Source organism: Dysidea avara, chromosome 3 (assembly GCF_963678975.1).
Source record: "Dysidea avara chromosome 3, odDysAvar1.4, whole genome shotgun sequence".
NCBI lineage: Eukaryota > Metazoa > Porifera > Demospongiae > Dictyoceratida > Dysideidae > Dysidea > Dysidea avara.
Genome location: NC_089274.1, coordinates 13,695,321 through 13,715,259, shown reverse-complemented (window position 1 = coordinate 13,715,259; position 19,939 = coordinate 13,695,321). Strand labels below are relative to the sequence as shown.

At 41.5% G+C, this 19,939-nt stretch overlaps 1 protein-coding gene across 1 annotated transcript in view; it reads left to right on the top strand.

Annotated features, from left to right (window-relative positions):
* LOC136249475 (transformation/transcription domain-associated protein-like) overlaps positions 1-19,939 on the top strand; it is a 94,606-nt gene that overhangs the window by 50,692 nt on the left and 23,975 nt on the right. Inside the window, exons 35-40 of the mRNA XM_066041486.1 lie at positions 17-112; positions 772-944; positions 1,068-1,153; positions 3,274-3,385; positions 18,509-18,592; positions 19,790-19,882. Coding sequence (XP_065897558.1) covers positions 17-112; positions 772-944; positions 1,068-1,153; positions 3,274-3,385; positions 18,509-18,592; positions 19,790-19,882 — 644 coding nt within the window. The remainder of the gene's footprint in view (positions 1-16; positions 113-771; positions 945-1,067; positions 1,154-3,273; positions 3,386-18,508; positions 18,593-19,789; positions 19,883-19,939) is intronic.

Below are 19,939 nucleotides of genomic sequence, written 5' to 3'. Positions count from 1 at the left end.
TTGTGTGCTGTTGTAGTGGCTGCTGCGGTGAGGGACCTCCGTAATGATGCTGTACCATTCATGGCTGGAGTAGTCAGACACATCACAATGGTGGCTGTTGTACAGCAGTGTAGTAAGTTGTTTGTAGTAAAGTTGATGCCACACTCTGCTTACTGTAAATTACTTAAGTCCAGCGTTTATAGCATAGCTATTATAACACCATTGAGGCATGGACATTGTAAGTCATGTAGAAGGAGAATGTTTAATGTGGACATTAGCTTACTTGATTTGTTTGCAGTGCTTATTTTTTTAACCATATTTAATTCTTATTGTGAATACAGGAGTTCAAGGCTTAAGGTACCTGTTCAACATTCAATGGTTATTTGTCTGTCGCTACTTTAGTAACTGTTTTTGATGATTACACATGAAGTTATTATTGGTTCACTGTAGCACTGGTAATACATATCAGTATTAATCATTCTGGAATTTAGAAAATCCACTTACCATATACTTACAAAATTTTAAGGTATGTGATTTTCATGAATAGGCTAATTTCAGGATTTTCGCAGTTTTATTTTTGAGTATTACTCATTTTTCACTGAGGTTACCTATTAGAAAGTATAGAGCTGATGTTGATAATCGTTTATTTTCAAGGATAAAAATTTCGCGTGGACAGCCAAGCAACCATGAAATCCACAATAAATATGTCCCTTGAAAATTTATACATATGTCATTACTCAAGTTAAGATACACATGCTTTCTATGCTTGTGAATGTATTGGTATCCATATAGGCACATCTAATGTACTGAAGCAGACTCATCGTGATGGGATGGATGTGTTTGTGCTGGTGGAGGCAATCTCAAAGTGTGTGTGCGCTGAGGAGAAGGAGCTGTGCAGGATCGGTGAAGTGGCACTACAAGTTGTCCTTGAAACAGCCACCACTCTAATGGGTGGTGTGGACAAGGTAAGTATATGTGTGCATGCTAACTGTAGTGTTGTGGATGTTTGGTACCATTTCCTTTCACTTTATAATGCATGTGTGTACACTGCATGCACACACTGAGTTATACTTGTGTTTCATTTACAGGCATCAGAGTTGCCATTGTTTGAAGTGGTAGTTGACAAGTTGTGTGGTTGTTGTTACGAGAGAGCTTGGTTTGCTAAGAGTGGAGGGTAAGTGGATACTATAATGTTATGCACACGTATGTGTATACACTGTTGCGTATATTTAGCAGTTCTACCATAGCTCAAACAGTGACCACTTTGTCATAGTAGCTATCAGGGGTCACGTTATTAAATAGTTGATGTATGCTTCATGTACTAATTAATAAAACCACCTCAGCTATTTTTGGGTTTGATAAGCAGTTCCATCATGAACCACGATGTACAGAAGTCAGAAAGTCATTCAGAGTATTACCTTCCAAGTATCTGCCATTCAATTCACCATCGACTAAGAAAGTGATTTTCAACCTCAAAGTGATTAAATTTCCTCTGATATCCTTCTGCTATAGCTCATTTCAATCACCATTTTTACTGCTCTAGTCTGGTTCATGATATGAATGAAATGACAAATTTCATGAAATACACATACTGTTTCCTTTTTACTTGATACTTCCTAGTGGGCCTATGCAAAGAACCACCAGGGGGTTGTTCTGAGTTGAAGGATGCTTTCAAGGTCGATATTAGGTGTGCATTCTATTAGGATTTTTGCAAAATACATGGGCAATCTCTATTATGAACCTGCTACCCTCAGTATTACACTGAAACTAAAAAAGCATTGTAAATTAGCCCTGCAGTATGAAATTTAGTGCTTCCACAATTATTACCGTTTTTATAGCAAACTTCTTCGTATGTACCGGAATGCAAAATTACACTATTTACAGTAATCTTCATTATCAACAAAACAAATCCATTGCTGGATTAATAAAAAATGATCTATGGAAACTGAAAATTTTAAACTGGGAATAGGGATTGCTGAAAAAAGCCATGAAACAAGAAGGGATCACTGGGGTGGAAATGTAAACCACAAATCCCTATTTTGTTCAATTTAATTTGCCATTCATGTAATTAGCCAAATCTCCAATTAATTATAAAATTAATTGGAGATTTGGCTAACGGAGAATATGAGACTCGAACTCATACCAGAGGCTTTGAAGGCCTATAGTCTACATTAACCTAATTCTCCCCTCCCCCCTCTACATACTCGGCAACTGAATCAAAAATGGATGATCTTTGATTGTCCATTTTGGATTCAATGAATGGCAAAATGTATTGATTAAAATACATTTTGCCATTCTGAATCATAAAATAGATATAAAGTGTCTACTTTATGATTCAATGAATGGCAAATTCTATTCTATTGAATAGAATAGAATTTGCCATTCTGATTTAATAAATGGGTATTGCATAGCCATTTATTAAATCAATGAATGGCAAATGGATAATCGAATAGAATTTGCCATTCATTGAATCATAAAATAGACACTTTATATCTATTTTATGATTCAGAATGGCAAAATGTATTTTAATCAGTATATTTTGCCATTCATTGAATCTTTGACTCATCTCAAGATAATGAAACAAAAAAATTTATGATAGAGTCAAAATAGGGATTTGTGGTTTACATTACCACCCCAGCGATCCTATCTTGTTACATGGCTTTTCCCTACTTCCCTTTTAAATTTTTAATCTGTTTCTTGTTACTTTTTGTAGAAGTAATTGAGATACTCTAATAGAGCAGTCAGGAAACACTGATGTACTTTAATAAAACAATCAGTTCTTGAGCATAATCTTGATTTTGAAAGCATAACTCTGAGTTTAACTCACAGGGCACTGTGTAACTTGTTCAAGCCCACTCCCTCCCCTAAAAAAAATCCCACTTTGCAAATACTAGTTTTAGGATTGCCTGTACGTTGATTGAAGTCCACTGGCATCCCCAACATTTGGCTGTCTAGGTTGACTATATGAAGCATACTGTTTGTGATATCTCATGTCAGTGGGTCGGCCAAAACTGTGGTGGTATATCATTCCCCGAATAGTCCTAGTTGCCCTCGGAGGACTCCTCTCTAAAAGGTGACTTGCCAGAGTAGCAGGATACCTATAGACACCCACAGCAGAACATGTAACCATAATTATACCAACAGTCTTTTCTTGTTTTTTAAAAGTGATCCCTGTTCCTTATTTTAAAAATGTTAATATGTCTAGTATACACAACATACAGAATTAGACGGAGTGAATACATGTTAACCATTATCAGTGTATTGTCTCATTTATCAGTGTATTGTCTCATTCAGGTGTTTGGCTATTTCGTTTCTGTCAGAGAAAATGCCACTCCGATGGCTGATGATCCATCAACAAGTGATCATTATGGCTCTGATGTACGTCTTGCTTGACTTGAGCAATGAGGTCAGTCCATAATTCATGTGAACACTGGATAGTCTCTCAAAATAACCCTTGATCAAATTAGGGAAACTTTGTTAAGTTACATACTGTATAGCTGGTAATTTTCTAAGGATTTTTATTTTCAGATATTTCAAAGAGGCCCTTCTATTCAAAAATAAATTCCCACATCTGGTTGTTCTTTGAAAATAAATTCCCACAAGTGATTGAAAGCAACGATCCAACTTTCGGCGATTTGCTTGTGTATTCTTTGAACTTTAGCTCAGTATTACTGTTGATAATGGGTAAACTGTATCATTACTGTGCCAATAACCAGAAAACAGGTGATCCAGAATGGGAATTGATGCCGTCTGCTCTAGAATCTATGGTAGATAGCTAGCTAGCTACGATCGAGTGCAATCGAGCCGATGAATTTACAAGACTCCCCCTGCTTCTCTCCAGTGCACAGGGATGTGGATTATTCCATCAGTTTTTGGCAAACATTCACGTATTTTATAATTTATGACGTGAATTTCCGTTTATTTGAAATCCACCTGCACTGTTTGAAATTTAAATCTTTCGAAATTCATATTTTGCTTCTTGTGTAAAATTTTCTGCTTCAAAAATAACCCGCTATATGGTAGTATTAACCCCAACAACTCTACCGTAAAATTTTTCTCTGTGTATGTAGCTGTACTGCAAACTTTTATGTTGAGACCACTAAACATTTTAACCCTCTCACCATCACAACTGCCATATGGCAGATTGTTCTAAAAGTTGTGCCCCGAATACAATTTGACTTTGCTACATCTGCTTTGTTTATAATGCAGTGTGCTTACCCGGTTGCTAGGGTAAATGAAACGAGTGGATTATTGGATGAGAGTTACTAATTGCTGAAAATGTTTTGTCTTGAAAGAAGACAGTTGTTAGTTGTTTGAGTTGTTAATCATATCTACTATATTAAGTAAGAATGGGAGAACTAGACTATCTTTAACATTGGGGACAGCTACTAGCTACTTTCTTAAGACAAGGGATGGTGTCCTTACACATGCGTGTTGTTAGACAGACAGTATGATAGAAGAGTGTGGCTAAATGTTTTATAACAAACATTTTGGTGAGATAATTCATAAATGGCTCAAACCATGAAGTGGTTGCAAGCTATTTAGAATTATATGAAGAGGGTGAGGTCGAGCATATCAATGGTGTATGGCCAGTTCCATTCTCAAACAGCTAATTTTGCAGTTCTAATTATTGCACACTCCGGTGTGTTAGTATAAAAGGAACCCACAATCGATCCCACCTCGGTCTTTGAGTAGCTTGAACTTGTGCATTACTCCGGGTGGGAGGGTGGGATCATTGATATGCTCGACCTCACCCTCTTCATATAATTCTAAATAGCTTGCAACCACTTTGTGGTCTGAGCCATTTATGAATTACATTTCAGAGGGCTCAGTCTCACATATCAATGATGAGGTTTGTTGCTGCAGCCAAATCCAAATGAGACCACTACTCTACCTTAGACTGAGGTCTCTGATAACCCTTTGGAGAGCTGATTCTGAGGACTAGTTAGTTGGCTGCTTACAGGGCGTCGATTATGACTATGCCCATATATTCAGATCATTGGATAATTGCCTGAGAGTTTGGGAGTTGAGTACCATATATATATGTAATATATAAACCATGGCTACGAGGTGTATTGCACTTATATACACCCCGACTCCGAAGTCAGAGGAAGTTTACTGTTGATAAACGCCTCGGCGAACAATACACCAAAGTGAGCCATGGTTCATATGATATATACCATGTTTTTAAATTAATCCGCACTACATTACTTACTAACAAGCCATACACACACAAACCAACTTATAAAGTATATACTTACACTTAATTCGCCATAGTTTGGCATGGTAGACACGCTGGAAACGTCCCTCTCACAATTCAGCTCTCATAATGAAGAATCAAATTGATTGTGGGACTTAGTAAACATATCTCCGTATATCACCAGAACTTGTCCGTTCATATCAACAAACGTAGGAGCAACGTTACTTGCTGCCACCCATCATTGAAGTCGCTAGGTATGGGTATAAAATAAGTCCAGTGGGTGGACTCGTACTGGCTGGGGTGATTGATCGCCTAGCGTGACAAAGGCTATTAGCCTGAGTCATCTGGGTGATTAGTCATGCTAGTGTGGGCGTCATTCGTCATGCTAGTGTGGGCGTCATTCGCCCGCCCACGTCGGGCTATCAGCTCGTAATCGTGACACAGTAATGTGTCATGTGACATCCCAGGTGAGTATATATATACTCACCTCAGGTAGGTATATATATACTTACCTGTGTGTTGGGGTGCATATGCCCTATATGCAACCAGCGGTGCCTTTGAAGTTTCACGTGATCATGGTATATATATATACAGTATATATATATATCCTGTTGGCTACATGGGAGTATTCAATGTGTCTGTTGCACTAATTTCTAGTGCTCAGTAAGGAGGTTATCTCGGCTCTCTGGTTCTCAACTTTGCCCGGTGTAGAGGGATATTCGTGTGGGCTATACTTATTAAATTGTAGATACCCATTAATGATAGGCACAACAAGGTTTAATTCCGACCACTTGCTCAAGGCTTCCATGGATGACTAGCATCGTCCTCTCCCCCCCCCCACTGGGCTACAGGAATAGCCCTTTGTAATATCTTGCAGTTGTTTTTGCGACAAATACGTGTTACGAGAGGTTGTTTGGTTGTTGAGTACTGAGGAATTTGAAGAGAAGCTTGGACCACATATCAGTCTTGTACTTGTGACTGTGTACCAGGGTTCTGGCCAAAAGGTTTGTAGGGGGTGTTGAACTCCCCCTTGGAGCAGGGCAATTGATAAGGCAATATGGCGCTCCATTGGTCTAGTATGAACACAAAATGGCCCACATGCCTCATGGATTCTGCTCCATTTTGGTCAGCTTGTAACTAATTCACTTCAAACTTGAGCTAATTGGCCCAGTGTTATACTACTGGTGGAGCAGTAGATGTCTGGGTTGGGCCAGTTTGGCTCAGAGTCAAAACACTTATCAAAACCCTACCTTGGACTTTATGTGAAGATGTGAGATGTAGATTGTGATGCGCTGGCAGCATTATCTTCCTAACTTCTTGGGTAGCTCTGACCCTTTGTGTTTGGTGGCTTCCTACCAAAGAGCAGTTGTCATGTTTGACCTTGTAGAAGTCATAGTGTTGATGTAGCGAGGATGTTACATTAGTTGTTTGAACCCACTTAACACATGTCAGCTCCTAGGATGTGGTAACTAGGGCTTGGTAATCTATCTGAGACAATGGTGAGTCCCATAGACTTATGAGGCCCACCAAGGTTATTCTATGACTCATGAACAACTAACAGTATGGAATGACGATAAGTTATGGGTGATTATGGGCCCGGAATGGATCCTCTCTCCAGGACATCATAATCAAACCCGGTTCTGAGTTGTGTATATTAAGTGTCTGAATTGTGAATGGTCTCCATGTGACGAGTGGCGATGATAGTCAGGTTCTTCTGCCGCAGGATTACTTCGCCCTTCGTGGATTCAACTTGGACCGCCCGATACACACTACGCGTCCATATTGTTCATGTTAAGCACGTGCACCATGACATCATACATCTAAATATAGCCTAGCCTATTTATTGTTACAGCAATGTGTGCATGTACGCATGTTATTACAGTAAGTCAGTCCACAACATCCTCCGGGGGGCCACCAAGTTCAGTAGTCCACTTCTTCATCTTGGCTCTTGCTTTCTGAGCTGCCATACGTTGTGGTCGACTTGCCCCGGTAGGATTGTCTGCCTCCTTGTTCACAGTACAATTCTCTTGATCTGATGAGGTTGTTGCTCCATCTGAGGATACTTCCAATGGAATTAGTCTAGCTATCGGACGATTTGTTCTCCCATGTGCTGTCCGGATGTTGGCCGCACGCACCAGACCATCCTTTCCCATTATCAGTTCCTCAATGACAGCCAGTTTCCATGTTATCCGTGGAGTGTCATCGTGTACTAATACTATGTCACCGGGCTTAATCTTCTGGGTGTTGTTTCCTGAGACTCTGTGGTATTCCCTGAGTGATGTTAGATATTCATGTCTCCAACGGGACTTGAATTGTTCAAGGAGAAATGCCTGCAGCTGTGCTCTTCGAGTCACATCAGTGTGATTACCAAAGGTGGGGTCACTCAGTTCCTGCTCCTCAATCACTTCATATGGCAGTGACATGATGCGACGACCATGTAACAAGTTTGCTGGAGTTAGCGGTTCAGCATCATCAATATCTGGGGAGATATGGGTCAGGGGTCTATCATTGAGAATCGCTTCTACTTCCACCACTAGTGTTTCCAATACTGTAAGTGTAACTCTAGATCGCCCAAGGACCTTCTTCAGTGCCATCTTCGTAAGCCCGATGAGACGCTCCCACCACCCGCCGTACCAAGGGGCACGCTTGGGAATAAACTGCCACTGCACTCCACGTCGTCCTAGCATCTCTGTGAGGTGATCTGACTGTAGAAGCTTCTGTAGCTCATCTGCTGCTGAAGAATATGTAGAAGCATTGTCGGATACTAGTACTTGTGGCAGGGATCTACGGCTGGCAAACCGCCTGAAAGCTAACAGGAATGTTTCCACTGATAAATTGGTAACGACTTCTAAGTGAATTGCTCGAGTGGTGGCACATGTGAACAAGCAAATGTACACTTTCATCTTGGTGTTTGATTGGCGGACATACATGGCTCCAATAAAGTCAACACTGAAGGGTTCACAATCACGTGTTCTAATATTAGGGAGAGGTGGGGGATCAGGAGTGGCATATGGTTTTCCGATGTGTCTACGACATGTTGCACAGCAGCGGAGAAGTGACTTCACACATTGTCTACCAGATGGAATCCAAAACTTTTGTCGAATCAGGGTTAATGTAGCGTTAGTCCCAGCATGAAAGAGTTGAATGTGTGTGCTTAGAATCACCAGTGAAGTAAACATGTGCTTTGGTGGTAGTAGTAGTGGAAACTTGGTGGCTGAACTAAGGGGAGCGTTGTGTATTCTTCCACTGCAACGAACCAGACCATCATTGTCAAGAAATAGACGTAACTGTCGGATCAGTGTTGTTCGCTTCTGTTCTGGTAACTTAGAGGAGAGGTGTGTGAGTTCACTGCTGTAAACCTCAAATTGACACTGCTTCACCCATTGAATTTCAGCACTAAATAACTCTGCTGGTATTAAGGGGCCCGTGATTCTGTCTTGGTGTTTTCCTCAACAATTGTGAATAAAGCGGAGTGCGTAGGCGGTAACTGCCAACAGTCTTGAGAGTGTACTATAGTGTGATATATCAATGACACATTGTATACCTGTGGATTCTGATGACACTGTAGTAGCAGGCTGGAAATCAGCAGCAGTAACAGCTAATGCTTGTAACTCAATGGTTGGAGAGAACTTCCAGGTAGGCCAACTCTCTGGAGATGGCAGCCATTGTGGGCCATGATTCCACAGTTCAGACGATTTGAGCTGTGAGGAGGTGATGCCTCTTGTTAGTAAATCGGCTGGATTGTACTCTGTTGGGCAAAATCTCCAGAAGTCTACCTCAGTAACAGCTAAGATCTCTGTAACACGATGAGCAACAAACACATTATTCCGTTTCTCACCTCTCAACCAGTGGAGTACTATCTGGCTATCGGTCCAAAGGTGAGTGGAGCAAGTGAGAGGAGTGAGTGCCTTAGAGATAAATTCACACAATTTGGCAGCTGTGAGAGCACCCATGAGTTCCAATTTGGGAAGTGTAAGTTGCTTAAGGGGTGCAACTCTGGATTTTGCCATCACGAAGGGTACATCATTATCTCGACAAAGGAAAGCCACTGCTCCATAAGCTACAGGACTAGCGTCAGCAAAAACATGTAGTTGGTGAGGTTGACTGGATGCCATACTCTTGGTAAAGTACTGCCTGGGTATAACTACGTCCATGGATTCTTGGATGTCACGGGCAATGTGTAACCACTGTTGTTGAACATCATCAGCTAGTGGCTCATCCCAATGAACGTTGTTCTGCCACAGTCTCTGCATAAATGTCTTAGCCTTGATTGTTACTGGTGACAGAAGCCCTAAGGGGTCGAAAATTTTCGATGACTCACGTAAAACATCACGTTTAGTAATGAGAGAAGTGGCAGCAGGTATGGGTGACTTAGTGGATAGGGGTAAGGAATCAGTCTGTGTATTCCACTGGAGGCCCAGAACATTCACTGGATTGGTGTCATCACGTACTCCTTCCTTGGCGGCTTCGTCAGTAATCACTTGACTGTTAGAAGCCCAGCTCCTTAGATTAAACTGAGCCAGTGGTGATTCTAGACCTGACCTACAGGGGGGGCCAAGTAGGGAACAGCATAACTATTGTTGTTTGGCTATAGTATAAAGTAGAATTTTCAGGGGGGTCTGGGGGTGCAACCCCCAGAAGCTGCAGGATTTTTGCAATTTAAAGGCTTGAAAACAGCCTAAAATTTGTTCTAAAAACATGAAAAATGCTAAAAATAACAATGCCAATCTATACAGCAACTTTTCCCCAAGATTTTTTAAAAGTTATTTTTTAACAGGGGGGGCCATGGCCCCCCCTGGCCCCCCCTTAGAATCGCCTATGAGTTACTGAGCATCCTTCATCACAGATCGTGCCATGTGATAGTAATGGTGAGCTTCTTCTACTGACTGACATCCAGATACAATGTTATCAACATACAAGTTTGTGAGCATATCATGTGCTATGGTGGACCTGTACTTAGATAAATGATAATGAAGAGTAGCGTTTAACATAAATGGCGAACAGACAGCCCCAAACAACACAACTTTAAATCTATACACTTGTAACTCACTGTCTGGATCCAATGGATTGCTCAACCATAAGAATCTGGTACAATCTCTGTCATCCTTGTGAAGCCATATGTGTAGAAACGCTTTCTCGATGTCTGTGCAGAGTCCAACTGGATGTACTCGAAAGCGTAAAATAATGGAGCAAAGGTCGTTCAGTTGAGGTTCACCAGTGTGTAGACAATCGTTCAAGCTGGGGTGGTCCCTGGATTGCTGAATCTTTGTGGACAGCATGGTGTGGAATGTAATGGCAATGCTTGGAGTCTGTTGCAGAATCAATCCTCTCAATGAAGCCACGGTGTTCTTGGTCTGCTATGATCTCGTTGTATTTGCTGAGTAGAGCAGGAGTCTGTGCTAGCTTATGTGCAAGTGCTTTGGTCCGATGGACACATGTTGACAAATTGGTAAGGAGGGAGGGGTGACTGTCTTTCCACGGAAAGCGTGCACTGTAAGAGCCATCTGGTAATTGTTCAATACTGTTTGTAATGTACTGCTCTAGGAAGGTGTTAGCAGACTCATCTCTGGGAGAAATGCCAAGCGATTCCACTGACCAAAACTGTTGTAGATCAGGTTCAGGAACAGACTGTGCAGCAACATGAAACATGGTAGATGTTCTCTGTGGGGCAGTTGTCCTCATTGGTCCAGAAAGAAGGTAACCAAGCTTAGATTGCATTGCTGTGGGACCGTTACCTCTCACAATGTGGTCCTCCACAACATCCCAATAATGATCTGCCCCAATCAGTAGTGAAATTGTGAACTGCCCCGAGGACGTAACAGGATGAGCCAGACACAATCCAGTTAGGTAAGGAAAGCTAGCAAGTGACTTGAGATTAACATTGTGCATGGGTGCAGCTATGGTTGGAACAATTAGCACTGTAATTGGGATTGAGTGTCCTGAAATGGTGTGCAGATGGATCACTGCTGCTTCAAATTGACTGGCGTGACCACTCTGTGTTCCAAATGTAGAAATTGACAAGGTTTCACTCTTGTGTGGCTGTATCTGTAGGCAGTCAGCTAATCCCTTCGATACAAAGGACCGTTGGGAGCCCTCGTCAAACAAGATGTTTGCATAAGATGTTTGCATCAACATGAGTCCCACTAAATGACACAGTAGACACTGCGGTCTTCAATAGACACATATCACTGATTCCAACATGAGTCTTGCACCTGTTGGGGGGTAGCTGAGGTTGCAGGTACACTACTGTCAGTTCGTACAGCTGGCTCCTTGGATTCCTGTTTCTCTGGACCATTATCAGTGCACAGACTGGTGTGGTGCTTGCGATGGCACTTATGACATCGGTGTCTTGAAGTACAAGCACTGACCTTGTGTCTCCCCAAACAATTGAAACACAGGTTCTTCTCCCCTACAAAGGTCTTGCGAGCTTGACATGTGGTAAGAACTTCACAATTCAACGGAGAATGAGAGCCCTTGCAATAAGCACATGTACGTTGGCTTGGTACACTCTGTCGTGAGGGAAGACTAGCTGCCTTACTGGTTCCAGTGAGGAATGCAGCCGTGTGGTGTAAATTCTCAGGGAGGTGACTTGTGGTAACCTCAGCCTCAAACACTGATCTCCTTACGTATGGCGTCCTGAAGTCCTTCCAAATCCCATTCGTCATTGTCATGCTCCCTCACCATATTCTTCTTAGTCTTTGGTGGCAGTTTACTAAGAATAACAGGGACTAGTAGATCACCATAAGTGTCTGTGGACTTCCCTAGTGTAGTTAAGCTGCGTACGTGCTTCTCAATTGTGTCAGAGAATGACTGCAAACTGGCCAGGGTGTTTGAAGGCTTTGGCAGGTTTAATAGTGCTTGCAGGTGGGCTTTCTTCTGCTTGGATGATTGACCATAGCAGTCCTTGAGGAGAGTAACTGAAGTTTCGTAGTTATCACTTGTTAACGAGAAGCCTGCAATAACATGTGACGCTTCACCACGTAGCTGTGATCTCAAGTAATTCAGTTTCTGAACAGCAGAGATTGTGGGGTTTGAATTCACTGCCGCATCAAATCCGTCCCAGAACGTTTGCCACTCTAGTGCGTCACCTGAAAAGGTAGGGAGATCAAGCCTGGGTAAGCGTACAATGGAATTAGTTCCAGGAGGTGGATCGGTGCGAGCTATAGGCTGAGTCTCTGAAGTGGTAGTATGTACAGCTTTTGTGGTAGGTGGCGGTGGTTGTGTCCGGGATGGAGCTGGTTCTGTAGGGGTGTGAGGTATAGAAGGTCTGACAGGTACAGAGGTAGGTCCTTGAAATTTCTGAAGGACATGTTTCAGTCTTGCGATTGTTTTAGAAATTTCTGCACTGATTTCCTCACATTCCATCACTTCAGCCTCCAGCTCTGACTCTTCAATAAGTCCCAAGAGTTGACTGTCTAATTCAGAGAGTTTAGTACTCTTCCTTCCTAGTTGGGCGATCAAGTCCATAATAGTGACAGAATCATCAGCTTCAGGGGCATTGCTGCTGCATCTACCGAGTATTTCTCCAGCAGAACTGAACAGATGCTTGAGGTGCGCCCTGTATCCTCGACGCGATTGAATAAGACGCTTGGAGTCCTCCGCCATGGTCTTCTTGTCACTAAAAGGAGATACAGCAAACAATTGCTCCACAGAAAGATTCGCTTACCTTACGGGGTACCGTTGAACTGCCACAGTACCACGACGTTTGAGTAGCGGGTTAGAAAGGGCCGTAAGACACAATGAATCGGATCCTGGTTGAAACAGCACCAACAATGTGACGAGTGGCGATGGTAGTCAGGTTCTTCTGCCGCAGGATTACTTCGCCCTTCGTGGATTCAACTCGGACCGCCCGATACACACTACACGTCCATATTGTTCATGTTAAGCACGTGCACCATGACATCATACATCTAAATATAGCCTAGCCTATTTATTGTTACAGCAATGTGTGCATGTACGCATGTTACTACAGTAAGTCAGTCCACGACACTCCAAGAGTCCAGAAAAGGTAGCTCAGACCAGTGACCATTACTATATATAGATGACAACAGGTGACTTCTATATCCCCCTTTTCCCCGACCAGGGTTGACTGAGGAGGGATCTAGTTCTTACACTTTGAGATTTGCTCCTATATTGCAGTATTGTGTATTGGTGAAATGTGTAGGTACCTTATCTGTTTACCTTATCGTGTTTTATATATTAGGACCACCGGCCCTAATGTAATGACAGTTGACGTGTATTGGCCAGTTATTTCACTGGAAGTCGGAGGAATATTGCGATGTGATCTTTGTTTAAAAGAGAACTATTAACATAGCTTATATGAAAATGTACTTTTAAGACATCCAGCAGTCGTGTATGTTCAGTTGTTGTTCCAATGGGGATATCGTTGGGTGCCCCATCCCAATGGGCCGGAGTGGTGTCCTCTCCGGGAGTCCTGGCCTCTTCCAATTCTAGAATTGTATCCTCTCCCACTGTTAGAGGGTTCAGTTCAGAATTAGTGGAGTTTTTTGAGATATCCGGTTGAGGATCTCATTGCTATGACCTGGTCAACTAAATCCTTGGACTGTTGTGCGAATTAAGACCCAAATGGCGACGGGGCTGCTCCTTCAAAATTCTTGTCCTCATCCAACAGTGGGAGCAGAGTTCTGTTCAGGGTGCTGACGATCTTTGTCCGTCTGTGGTGTGATGTGTGGGCACTAGCATTTCCCACCAATTCCATTGCTGCAGTTGCAGCATTAACAGCTTGGGTATGAGTCACCTCCTCACCCCTTGAGTTGGCCTCCACAATGGTAGTAGGAGGGGCCACAGCATCCAGGACAAACGATTGAAGCCCTGCTGGCTGGGCATCTAAGGCTTTCGTTTGAGGGGACAGCTCTGCCCTCATGGATCCATCCAGCTTGGGGGTCTTTGTCTCTGCTACCCTAGGTAAGGCATAAGTATTCCTGGATTTGAGTCATTGTGCCCTTTCTGTCCTTAAGGCAAACTTCTTTGAAAGGAGGACCTGTGTGTTGTCGGAGACCTCCACCAGTCTGGTTGTGGGTATGGGCTGTGGCTCAATATCTGAGTCCCCAAATTCTACATATAATCATGGCATTGTCAGCTGAAACTTTCAATCAATAACTACAAGTTCTTGTTTAGAAACACAAGCTGATTAAGGTTTTCTCCACTTACGCGAGATCTTCGTTAGGAACTATTGTACCCGGCGGCGGCAGAAGGCGGCAGAAAACAGTCTTTCAGATTTATTATTTATTTTACTACTTATTAATGCTTTACAAGGTCTGTAGGACACCTGGTCCTACAGCCTGCTCAAAGACTTTAGCTACAGAAGGTGTGTTTGAAAAGTTGGAGAAAGGAGAAAAATCCATGACTGGACCTAGGTAGCCTCGAACCTGCAGCCATCCGATTTATGCTCGAACATTTACAGGAGTCTACCAGGCGGTCAGGATGTTTTCTCCTTGTTATTTTCATGTAACTATGGAGTTGACATGGCTGGTATTGCCGGTATTGCCAGGTACTCCCTTGCAATTCTTGCCAAGGTAGGGAAGTGGCTCTTGTTTCCCTTCCACCATGCTAAAGGATCCTCCTTTCTGTCGATAAATTCAGCGCTGCAGTATAATGACAATTCTTTTTCGTCTTTGTCTTGATTAGTTGATAAATCAGTAGATTTCTTCTTTTTGAGTTCATCAAAACTGTCCCATAAATATTTCTTCTTCTTGATGGTTACATCTTCTTGATCATCACTGACAACACTTGCACTGCTTGTAACTGAATCTCCTTGTGTAATTGCATGCATAATGGAAAGAAGTAATCTTTTGGCTCTGACCAAAGCAGCATTAGTAAAACAGACTTCCTTAAACCTGGGGTCTAATAAGGTACATACACTGTAAATTCTGTCTTCTTCATAATTTAACCATCTCTGTTCAGTCGATGCAATTAAACCTGCTACCACTTTCTGGCTTTCCTTGGAGGTAGGAACACTACTTCCTTGGCTTTCTGGGACCTGGGTTTCATCGTCATCGGGGACTTGTGTCTCATCATCATCAACTACATTCTTGCGGAGCTCAAACAATAAGGCATTCAGCAAAGGGATTACTTTACTGCAACACACTCTCTGCTCAGTGCTAAGCTCCCGTGTGGCTTCTTCCAGTGGTTGCAGGATTTGAATAAGTTCACTCATCATGCACCATTCAGAAGCAGAAAGACTCACCCTTGGTCCTGCAGACGAAGCACACATGATAGTGATTGCTGGTTTTTGTTCCAAAAGTCAGGTAAGCATGTAATAGGTGCTGTTCCATCTTGTTGGGCAAAGTAATTTGTGTTTTGGCAGGCTCAGTTGTTCTTGAAGCTCTGTCAGTCTTTCTGTACCTTTAGTTGAGCGATTGTAAAAGGCTACGATAGCCTTGGCTGATTTAATCATCTCTCGTATTCCTGGGGACATCTTAATTCCATCTTCAATGGCCAACTGTAGAGTATGACCGAAGCAATGCCTACTATTCCACTCACCAAGGCGTGATGCCAGGTCCATGTTAGAAGCATTATCTGTTATTACAGCAGACACTGCAGCTTGGTCGATAGTGAAATCACAAAGAATCTGTTTTAAACAGGAAGCTATATTCACACCAGTATGCTTCCCTGTGAAGGGCTCAACTGCTAGGCACAGTGACACAAGTTCAAAATCTGCTGTCAAAAAATGACAGGTTAGTCCAAGATTGGCATCGTTAGCCTCTGACGTCCACATGTCAGTTGTCAGAGCCAGACATGGGGCCAAGTACATGAGTACTTATACTTAAGTACACTTAAGTACAAGTTTGAAAGTACTTGTACTTTACTTAAATACTTTCTTAATTACCCCAGTGTACTTGTACTTATACTCAAGTATTTTTGCCAAGTACTTGAGTACTTAAAGTACTTTTAAGTACTGCAAACATTGTAGTTTGTACACAGTGAGCGTCAATAAAAATAAATTTGATGAAGTTGTAGTTTTCAACCTCTTGGTACTTTGTACAACCTTACTATGTATCATGTAGCCACAGGCAGCTGTTTAATAGGAATTCTGATTTATATAATAAAAGCAATGCTGTCGTTTAAATTGGGAGTTGAAGAGAATGGTTGACAAAAACCTGAAACTACCTGCTGTCATGAAATATTTTGCAATTCCTGTCATGAAATATTTTGCAATTCCTGAAGTTTTATCTGAAGGAGACTGTAAGGCTAAAACTACTGTAATGAGGGGTTTGTTGAATTGGTGGTAAGAAATTATCATTTATAGTGCATAGTATCCTTCTACGTCAGACACCATCCTTCCCTTTCCATTGTGGCAAAATAGTGCTTGTATTATTTATCCCAATTAAGTGGTTATTTAGCATTGCAGGAAAAGAATTTAAATCCGAGTGTAGTAGACCTAGAAATGATTATTATGCAGTATAATAATTCTGTGAATATAAAAACTGTACCTTGCATGTTTGTACCTCAAGCTTAAGTTATTATGCATGGCTGTTGCTATAGGAAAATGTACTGTACTTGTACTTTACCTAAGTACTTTCAGTATGTACTTGTACTTTACTTAAGTACTCTTGTGATTTCAGTTGGAGTACTTGTACTTATACTTCAAAAACTCAAAAGTACTTGTACTTTACTTAAGTACTTTTAAATGTACTTGGCCCCATGTCTGGTCAGAGCCATCTTGTTCTTGCTTTGCAGTACATCACTGAGCTTTGATTCAACTTCTTTCCTTACCTCCTTGTACATAGAAGGAACAATAGATCTTGAATATATTTTAGAATGCTTTGTCTTCAGGTGGCTCATTAAGTTTGAAGTATTTCCCTTCACAACTTTAATACCTTTTCCGCTCTCCTTACAAGTGGCCACGCGGTGAGATCCAGTCCTTTCCAGGCTTTCCTCCGTCTTTTCAAAGTGAAGTCATACTGCACTCTCCTTACTTTTCCCTTTTGCATTCACCGATTCTACAATTATAACATCCTGCCCAACCTCTTCCGTCACATCTTCAACCTCGTTTTCGAGATCCGATTCTGTATTTGATGCCATTTTTAAGCGGTCACGTGTCGTGGTGCAATCCAATAACTCAGTGCAACCCTCAGGCACGTGAGGATACACTAGCGCAATGGTATTGCATGCAGCGGGCAGTAACTGCAGTTATATACTAACTACCGTACCGAATTGAAGGATCATTGGCATATTGAGAGTCAGCGGTACTATCAGTATTTACCAGATTTGATGATAATATTGATGCAGCGATATTTATTGAAATACGTATATTTCAATACCGATATCAAGCCAACCACAGTATATCTACAATTACCGAATTATCAAGTTCAGCAAAACTTGAAGCCATACACAACTGATATGCTTGTCTAGCCTTATCGACACGTTGTTTGTGAACTTGACTGCTTCAAAATGTGGGATAGAAGCCATTAAAACCCCATCTGCACTCGAAGGATATCTAGTTATCAACACCTTGGCCTTGGCTTCGTCTCCTCGGCCTCCGGCTGATAACTACAATATCCTACTCGTGGTGGGGTTTAACTATAACTTAATCCATTTGTATTGTGCCAAAAGTGTTACTGTCATGCATACAATACATTTCATACTTGGCCCTAAAGCACCTTCAATCAACATAGCCCCAATACTTAGACTTGAAATAGGTTCAATACTGAAATTTGATTGGCTGGAAAACGTGATCTCTGAATCCCATAGTGCCACTCATGTCCTATGAAGACCATGCTCTGAAGCGATATAAAATGCACTTGTAAGATTGACGATGATGGTATTTGCATAGACGGAAGTATAATGGGGTCATTTCTGCTAATCAATGCTACAGTTCTGGTTAACAAGCAGCTATCAAGATACCACCTCCGGAGCAAAGTGACTGGAGACATCAACAGATGAAGTGTAAAATGCAATACAACATGAAATGACAACATGAAATGACAACTATGGTGTTTAGCCACAATGTATTTGGATTATTGTAAACTAGCATATGAATAGACTTCTGGGCACTTTGGCCCTGATTCATTTCATATCATAATCACCCATATGTAAGAAATGATTAAGAAAGTCTAGTTTTCAGTGCATTTTGACTCATTTTTTGATTTTACTGTTTCACAATAATCTTACGTACAGTTAGCACTGTCAAGTTCTTTAGTCCATATGGAACATGGTGATATGTAGATACCAAGTGAATAGAGTAACTACTGTAATTCAGCCCCCCATTTTTGGTCCATGGTATGCTTTACCACAAAACCCGACAGTTAGAGGGTTAAAAGTGATACAGGCATGTGTCAAATATTGTTGTAATTGTTTTTATTGTAGGTATCATCAGGAACGGTGGATCAAGCTAAACAACTGATAGACAAAATTTTGAAACAGTGTAACAAGCCTTTGATGGACAATCATGTGAGCTACTTGTAACATTGTAAATATGTGTACAAGTACTGGAATTTTCAACTATAAAGTAGGGACCATAGCACATCAATAAAAGGTACTGAAACAAGCTGGAGTAGTGCACAATATTAAATCACAGTAAAACAATAAGAAGTGTTATATCCCTACTGTGCTCAAGATACCATAATGGAAATGCACGGTAGGGACATGACACTTCTTATTGTTTTACTGTAATTTAATATCATGCACTACTCCAGCTTGTTTCATTACCTTTAGTTTTATTGATGTGCTATGGTCCCTACTCTAGTTGAAAATTCCAATTTTTTGTGTACTTATTCGTAAACTTTTTTTGTAAAATAAAATTATTGTGACTGGTGAACCCATGCATACTGCATCAAAAGAAAGAAATGGTGCCACGTGCCCCCACTACCGATTATTGTCTGAAAAGTGATGTATCCATTACACTTCTTTGTCAGCTATGTTCAACCTGTTATACAGTATTACAAATCAAGAACGGTTTGAAAAGCACCTCTGCAATCGAAATAGCCACTATGAACTATTTCTGTTACGAAGAGAAGCCATCACATGCTACCACCAAATCGATACCTTTCGCTGTCAGCGAAGATAAACGGGACACAAAGGAGGACACTGGTAAGTCCATGAAGAATGCATTGTAAGTACTGCAGTATGCCAAAAGGCACATGTCCGGCTGAAGTGACATCGAACAGTGAAAAAATCAAGTCCGTAGCCTTAGCCATTACCAAGTTACGCTTGTCTGAAGGCATCAGTCAGTTGCTCAGTCAGTCAGTCATCACTAGAAAATTTCATTTAATATTTTTTTTGTAAAAAAATCCATAGCAACTTGTGGAAAGTGTTTCGGATCGATCTGAAGGCTTGTTTGGGCTTAGTTTTACCTAACCAATACTGCCTCATCGTCACCAGGGAAAGTGAGGATAGTTTTTGGGTGATTTTTTTTGTGGGCCATGCCCAAAAGTTTGTAGTCCCTACTATGCAGTACTATCATACCGTATGATAAGTAAAAGTATGCATGTTTTAAGTGTGTGTGTGTGTGTGTGTGTGTGTGTGTGTGTGTGTGTGTGTGTGTGTGTGTGTGTGTGTGTGTGTGTGTGTTTTCTGACTAGTATATGTATGTCTTTGTGTATGTTCATACACTTAACTGTTAATTCCTCATATTTATTTGCTATGTAGGGAGACTTGGCTGTCCAACAGAAGTCATTTTATGCTGTTTCAAAACATTTGGTAAAGGAGGTGATTTCTCCCAACCAGATGGTCAGGAAACAGGTCAGTAAATCAAACATCAAAACAAACAATTCTAAAAAATACGATTGCTAGCTTTGT